Consider the following 8346-nt stretch of genomic DNA (forward strand, 5'->3'; position numbering starts at 1 on the left):
AGAAAGCTTTGAAATATAAGAATTCAACGGCAACCAATTAGTTGTATGCCTTGAAAGTGCGTATAAGTTCACCATTTTCCTATCAACAAGTTGTATGCCTTGAAAGTGCATCGAAGAAATTAAACGTATATTACATTGCATTGGATATCTAAAAGACACTGTACAGCTCATATTTGCTTGCATTGCAGACAGAGAGAAGTGAGGCAAAGATGGCGGAGACAGCGGTTTGCTCTCTTATAGACAAGCTAATTCCACTATTGGCTGAAGAAGTGAACTTGTTGAGAGGTGTTCATGGAGAAGTTTCAGAAATCAATAGGGAACTTGTGTTCATTCGGGCTTTCCTCAAGGATGCTGATCAAAAGGCAGAAGTCGAAGGTGACATTGGCGATGGCGTTAAAGCATGGGTTGAAGAGCTAAGAGAAGTCGCATTGAAAATAGAAGATGTTATTGATGTGTATATATATCACATGACGATAAATCATCCTGATCGGCATCGATTCATTGCTTTCCTCAGTAAAATTGCTTGCTTTGTCACAAAACTAAAACCGCAGCATCACATTGCGACACAAATACGAGAGATCAAAGAAACCATTCGAGGTATTAAGGACAGAAGTACAAGGTATGGCTTTGATTCTCTACAACAAACACCCATGAGTGATGTGCCTCAACGATGGAATGACCCTCGTAGGGCAGCCTATTTCCTTAGAGAAGCTGACGTTGTGGGTATTGAATCTCCTAGAAATGAATTGATTGAAATTTTGAAAACACATTCTCCAGAACGCATTGTGATTTCAATAGTTGGGATTGGGGGTTCAGGAAAAACTACTCTCGCCAAACAAGTTTACAATTATGTAAAAAGAGACTTTGATTGTCATGCTTGGATTACAGTTTCAGAACCATACAGTGCAAAGGAGCTACTAAGAAACCTAATAAGGAAGGTTTACGAAGCAACTGAAGCATCCGCTCCAGTAACTATTGATACAATGGATGAGCAATCACTAACAGAGCAATTGATAAAGTACTTGCAGAACAAAAAATATTTTATTGTTTTCGATGATGTCTGGTATAAAGAATTTTGGGGAGATGTAAATTTTGCTTTACCAGAAAATGGTGGAAGGATGGTGATCACGACAAGGAAGAAAGAGGTTGCTAATTTTTGCAAAAGATCAGTATCTTCCGTCCAAGTCCATTCGACGGAACCTGGTCGGTGTTGTCCTGCCAACTTAGAATATTGGTCTCGCGAGATTGTTGCAAGTTGCCATGGGTTACCCCTTGCAATTGTCGCCATTGCTGGTCTTCTGTCAACTAAAAACAAGGTCCCTTATGAATGGCAAAAGTTTTATGAAACCCTCAGGTCGGAGTTGGTCAATCATTCTGATCTCAAAAGCACAACAAAAATACTATCACTCAGTTATACTGATTTACCTTACTACCTCAAATGTTGCATATTGTACTTTGGAATTTTTCCAAAGGGCTATTCCATTAGACGCGGCAGATTAATTCGCCAGTGGATAGCGGAGGGTTTTGTGAAACCTCAAACGAACAAAAGCTTGGAGGTTGTTGCAAAAGAATACTTATTTGAGCTAATAGATAAAGGTTTAGTTGAAATATCAAAGGCAAACGATGAAGGGCAAGCAAAGAGTTGTCGTGTTCATGATCTTCTTCATGTTGTCATCTCACAAAAGATGAAAGAATCAAGATTTTGCCGAGTTTTATCAGATAAGTCACCACCTTTTGAAGGAGTTGCTCGTCGTCTATCAATAATCTTTAGCTCAGACAAAAATTTGCAAGAAACTGAAATTTCCGGGGTTCGTTGTCTTTTTATGTTCAATGGGAATAATGAGATGCTCAATTCTACTGTTAATGCACTTGCCACAAGTGTCAAGCTCCTAAAAGTACTTGATTTTGAAGACGCTCCTTGTTTAGATCATCTCCCTGAAGATATTGGAGACTTGTTTCACTTGAGATATTTAAGTGTGCGTGATACAAAAGTGAAGCTGCTCCCAAATTCCATAGGAAAATTGGTAAACTTGGAGACTTTGGATCTAAAGCGATCATTGGTTTATGAAATTCCTGCAAGTATTAATCGGCTTAGTAAGTTACGTCATCTTTTTGGCTGGAGTTTTGTCAACAACACTGAACTCTTTTCTTTCGACAGAATAAGAGGAATAAAAATACAGAAAATCGAGTGCTTCAAACACTTGCAGAAGTTATACAGCATTGAGGCCAACATCGACGGTGCTTGTACAATAGAAGAGCTTGGAACTTTGACGCAGTTAAGAACATTGGGCATTTGGAAAGTTAGAAATCGAGATGGAAAAAGTCTATGTGGTTGCATTGAGAAAATGAAATACCTCGAATCCCTTATAGTGAGATCGATAGGTGAAGATGAAACACTTGATTTAGATTCCATTTCACATCCCCCCGAATTTCTTCGCCGTCTCTATTTACTGGGTCCTTTAATGACATTGCCGAGGTGGATCATGAAACTTCAAAATCTTGCTAAGATTGTAATTCGTTTTTCGAAATTCGGAGATGATCCATTGAAAGTCCTTGGTAATCTGCACGAGCTAGTGCAGCTTGAGATCGTCGATGATGCATTTGTCGGTGAACAACTACACTTTAGAGAAGGTGTCTTCCCAAAACTTAAGGTGCTCCGACTTCACGGCTTGAAATGGTTGAGTTCATTGATAATAGAGGAAGGAGCATTGCGCGCCCTGGAAAAGCTTGTCTTGGGGCCTTCTCCACAAATGAAGGAGGTGCCAACTGGCATAAAACATTTAAGAAATCTTAAACTCCTACAATTCTTCGACATGGCAGATGAATTCGTGGCAAGTGTGAATCCAAATGGAGGACACAGTTATCATATCGTTCAGCATGTAGTACCATTTGTCTTTTTCCGTTATGCTGATGACCAAGTCTACCGTCTGCACGATTCTGGTCTCCAACAATTGTGAGGTAAAATATTTTCGTTTTAAATTTAGATTATGAGAGATTCCCTTGAACGCTTATCTGTAGGTTCAGATAGAAAATTTGATCTCTTAAATTAATTAGTTTTACTTTTTTCTTATATTTTCCTGTGTTCATCACTGAATTTTTGTTTTTTCAATTTCCATTTGAATAGTTCGTGATCTGTCATGAATATTTTTAGTCCTAAACACCTGTGTGAATACATATGGTGCACGTTTGTTTGCTTTTTGTTTGTGATTATGAAAAAGAGGAGGATATATACAATTCTTTGCTGTTTCTTTTCCTTTTCATTTTTTTTTTTACACCTTTCCAATGTTAGTGGCAGAGCCACATTGTACCTCAACTTATTGTAATTAAAATATATAAATATTTCTAATTGTTTTTTCATAGTTTCCTTGCTTAAAAAAAAAAAACTTTCCGGCGCAAAGGAATATGATGGAGTTGAATATAATTGTAACTTGTCTTCCCATACAGAGCCAAGAAATATCATAAAGTGAGGGGAGTCCATGGACAGTAAGGAGCATGAGTAAGCTTATTAACTTCCTTCTAATTATTTGATTACCGAGTTTTATCTAAATTTTACATTACTTCTTTTGAGTGATTCATTTTATGTTTATCATTGACATCTTTCATTGTTAGGCCTTTTCTGTCATTTGCGCATGCGATTTTCTCAAGCCAGAGCACCGGAGTACTTTTGTTTAGTTGTAATACTCGCCCAAATAAAATTATTAAATAAGCAGCGACTTATGAACTGCAGTATTTTTATTTTGGTAAGGTTATGGACTATGTATTTATTTCATTAGTAAGACTACTGCTAGTTTGTAGTTATGTATTGAAAAACTAGTTAAATATTGTTAAAGATAATAAGCCACTCAAACATAGGGATGGTGAGACGTATGATCGTATTTGTTTTTAGATTTATTTTTTAGTTTGTGCTCAACATATTTAATACTTTTTCACATTATATTTGATAGTTTAAAATCTCTTACCAGTGAATTATAGTTCAAACTATCGAGTTTTCTTCATATTTTATACGATGAGAAACCTTTTTTAAAAAATGGTTCACTGTGCAGAATCATTTGGATTCGAGCGATTTGAATGTAGGTTTCAAGGAACTTTGTGAGAAATTTTAAAATTCAAACCTTTTGTGAGATAAAAATCATTAAGCAAAATCATAATTTGGATTTGACCGTTTGAGTATAGGTTCCAAATAACCCATTACAGTCTCTAATCACCATCACTGAACTGTTCAGAGAAACCGCAACCGCAACTGCAACTGCAAGCTCTACAGCCTACAACGATCACTCCTGCCCCTGATCTTGTGTCCAAGAAGGCTGCATCAGAAAAGATCTAGGCCATTCTCATATCTAAGGAAAAATTTGCTAGATTTTTAAAGTTCGGGTCGAATAGATATTACAAATTGAAGTTTGAGGGACATTTTATGACTCATCTTGTAGTTTAAAAGGTGATGTAGCCCAATACTTATGACGACCCTCCTAGGTGGCCATCACTGTAACTGAAAATTAACTTGTACTTACTGGAATTTCTTAAAATTTGCGGAACATTTTTTTTTTTAAATATGAGAACGAATAATTTCATAAACCATATCTTTCAAACTAAGCGGCGTTTTAACTCTTGTTTCAAATACTCTTTAAAAGTCTTTCTCAAACTAGCCAATTCAATCGGGCCATCTAATTTGACTTTAAAACGGATTTTGTGAGAAATCTTAAATTCAAGTACTTCTTAAAGTCCTTTCAAAATCCTTTCAAAATCAGTCATTTAAATAGTCATGTTTAAAATTCATTTATTTGTTGCATGCACTGTTGCAACGTTCTAAAACTTAAATACTCAAGACTAGGGTTGTTAGCTACAACCTTGGTTCTCTTAACATACATATGTACATATACTTTTTAAACATACGTGCTTGAAACCTTTGAACCATATATATACTTATACATGATTGTACTTAAACTTACTGCGGAAGATTTAAGTGTTAATGGTATCCATTCCCATCTCCACCATTCATCCGCCGCTCGCCACTGCCCTTCAAGAATTGCTGATAGATTTCTTACCTACAGCATGAACATATCTGAATGAGCTTTCACTCCGTAAGTAGGAACTATCTCTCGCAACATAACTGTAAGTACACATGAATAAATATGCATGAGCTGATTATGCTTAATTATGATGTCTTATCATGATCTTATTATCTTATCTTATCTTTCTTACTGATGGGCCCGAGTGCTCGTACCACTTGCGCGCAATCATCGGGACGTGAGGGTTTACAAGGTCCCCCATGACACCGTGATTATAACTGAACTGAATGCCTCCCTCTCAGAGGACATTATTTTATTTTTTTTTCTTCTCCCTAGGGAGCATGCGTCACCTCCCTCGCAGAGGCTGGTACGGCACTCAACTGAGTTTCTTCTTATAAGTTCCTCTTGACTTATTAAGGTGTATGCAATATGACCTAGCATATCATACTATAATATGGAATATACTCAAACACATATAATTATTGTGCATTGCTTAAGTGTATGCAGTAAGACATAGCATAGCATACATAACATTGAATGTACTCAAACACATATAATTCATGTGCATTGCTTAAGTGTATGCAGTAAGACATAGCATAGCATACATAACATTGAATGTACTCAAACACATATAATTCATGTGCATTGCTTAAGTGTATGCACATGACATAGCATCGCATACAATACTTAAAGCATAAACATGCGTATATAACATGTGCAACTCTTTTCTTTAAAATCTATTCATATTGTAGGCAAGATTCCTACTTACCTGATTTCCAGTTAAAGCAGAATTTCTACTCACTCAGATCTTCTATCCTCTACTGCTAAGTTATGTAAAGGAATGCCCATTTATAGGGTGAGATTAACTTTTAGTATGCTATTTTTATTTAGCATAGCATAAAGGAATTAAATCCTTCCTTAGAACATATTTATCCTTTTTGTTAAGAATCATAAAAATTTATAATTTCTATTATAAGAATTAATTAAATCCCCATAATTCTGCCTTCTTTAATTGCCATTACAAATTTGTGCTAAATTGATAATTCATTAATTATCTTATCCATAATGCACTTTTAATAAACTTTACTTTACCTCACTTGACGGCCTCATAATAGTGTTGAGATCCGTATTTAACGTCGTAAAATTAAAGGTCTAGCGTATCAATTTTTACGATTTTCACTTACACGCTTATTTGAAAACCGTTAAGTTTTATTGGAAAACTATATACGACGTTTAACATAAACATAAACATAATTCATGAATCTCATAATTAACGTATCTCATGAAAATCATACGCCTTATACGACTATCTTAATTAAACTGTAAGCAATGTTTGTACTTGCCTGGATTCCGAGCTAAGCAGTTCTGAAAGTATCTCGCTTGTCGTGTTTGTCTGCGTATTCCTCAAAACTAATTCTAGGAAAAACTGCAAGCACAATGAATAATCCTTGAGGAACATCGAAGCATTAAACACTCAATTCTGATATCCACTTGTTTAGTCTGAATCACCTCGATCCGTGTGCAACCAGTACCAGACCATTCTTATCATAATTGAATTTGGTTAAACAGAGGTCACCGTTGTGTTCATTATGCCGAAACGAGTCAGAATATGGTCTCAAATCGGTGAACGGAGGTCGGGAACATCAAAAACTGAGGCTCCCCAGAGTTGGCCACCCGCGGCGGCGCGTGGCGGCGCATGCGGTGGCTCCGGTGGTCGGAGGGCAATGATACTTTGGCTCCCACTAGTTTTCGACCTCCTAAGTTCAATGGTCGAATTGAATTCACCAAATTCCACCTCTAATTACTCGGATCGAACTCAAAAACATCGGTAAAATCTGGCGACTTTGATCTTGATTCTCCTTCTGAGTGTTTTGACACCAAACTCACGACGATCCAACGATTAGATCATCGGAACCACCTCTTACCTCCACAAACGACGGCAGTGGCTTCATTTTTCAGTCAGCGATGACGGCGACGGTGGCTGCTGGTCGGGATCTACTGGGCGTCGGCTTCTAAGTTGATTGGTGGGGGCGGTGACATCCACGGCGGCCTGGAGAGAGAAAAATAACGGTGGCGGCGTGGTGATGCTGGCCACCATGGAAGGTGGTGCTTTGGCCATCATTGAGCTATGAAAATGAGTAGATTTTCTTTGTCTCGCTGCATTGAGTCCATAGGGACTGAAATCACCTCAATCGGAGGTCAGATGGCGAAGATATCACGACGGGAAGAAATGGGTATTTTCAAAACTTCTGCCGGCAATTGCGGCTGCTTCCGGCGGAGTTGGAGGTCATGCCACATGTCATTAAACTCAGGTCGTCAAGATCTCTCTATTGACACTGGCTATGTCAAAAACGGAGGTCCGAATCTCAAAGTGAGTATTTGGCCATGGACGATTTTGTGAGAGAATGTGAGAGGAGAGATAGTGAACGAGAGCATGAGAGAGATGCGTGAAAGGAGAGAGAAAGAGTGGAAATTTTGGAACTTATCTTTAAAAATTCCCTCTAAATAAATATAATTTATTCTAGCTGGAGCTTATTTACTTCATAGATAGTGGAATCCATAGCTCCTATAAAGAGTCAATGATATCCTCTTATGCATTATCAGTGGATTGAAAAATATGAGCGCTCAGCCATTGGACTACTCTGTGTTATCTAATGGTTTACTGTTTGTAATGATACGAATAGTATTTTTCTGATGGTATGATAATAGAACAAAAGATAAATGTAATCGGGAAGGTAAAATGGAACTAGACCTCAAGTTGATTATGGAATCCTATGGGGATGATACACTAATATATTGAGTCATGGACTAGAGCTAATCAGAGCTTTGTAAATACGCTATATAAATCGAGAGTGCAGCTCTAGGCTTTTAGTGGAATAGCGCTAGAGTTTTATAATCATGAGACAGACTTGTTGGTTTACAAGTAGCGTTGTGATTATAGGAGCTTGATTTATATATGTCCATCGGGTCCCTTTGCTAGCTCACATAATTTCCTGTAACGATACGGTGTATTTCCTACACATTGGTAACTTGTGTTATTTCTGTAACGAGAGGTTCAAAGTTAATTCATGGGTGAATTAATTGATAAATTAATTCTATATAAATTGGTTGAATTATTGTTTTAAGAGTTGTTTAATATGAGAAGACTATTATATGACTGTTTTGATCAGGCAATTTATCTATTTGGTTGCTTGAATCAAAACTGAGGCTCTATGCAAGTTTTCCGTATTGAAAAACTAGGAAAAACAACTTTCGTCAGTGCAGACAGGTCGACCGGTTGGGTAGACCGGTCACAGGTCGACCGGTCCGGTCGACCGGTTAGTGAAGATAGGTCGACCGG

General features: G+C 37.4%; 1 protein-coding gene across 1 annotated transcript; it reads left to right on the top strand.

Annotated features, from left to right (window-relative positions):
- The first annotated feature begins 209 nt into the window (after positions 1-209).
- On the top strand, positions 210-2957 carry LOC21384426 (disease resistance protein RPM1). The gene has a single exon (XM_010103497.1). The coding sequence runs from the start codon at positions 210-212 to the stop codon at positions 2955-2957; it is 2748 nt and encodes a 915-aa protein (XP_010101799.1).
- Positions 2958-8346: the final 5389 nt, after the last annotated feature.

Source organism: Morus notabilis, unplaced genomic scaffold (assembly GCF_000414095.1).
Source record: "Morus notabilis unplaced genomic scaffold, ASM41409v2 Scaffold3277, whole genome shotgun sequence".
NCBI lineage: Eukaryota > Viridiplantae > Streptophyta > Magnoliopsida > Rosales > Moraceae > Morus > Morus notabilis.

Excerpts from the sequence above, each read along its gene's own strand:
- LOC21384426 (XM_010103497.1), top strand. The coding sequence starts at position 210 with ATGGCGGAGACAGCGGTTTGCTCTCTTATAGACAAGCTAATTCCACTA.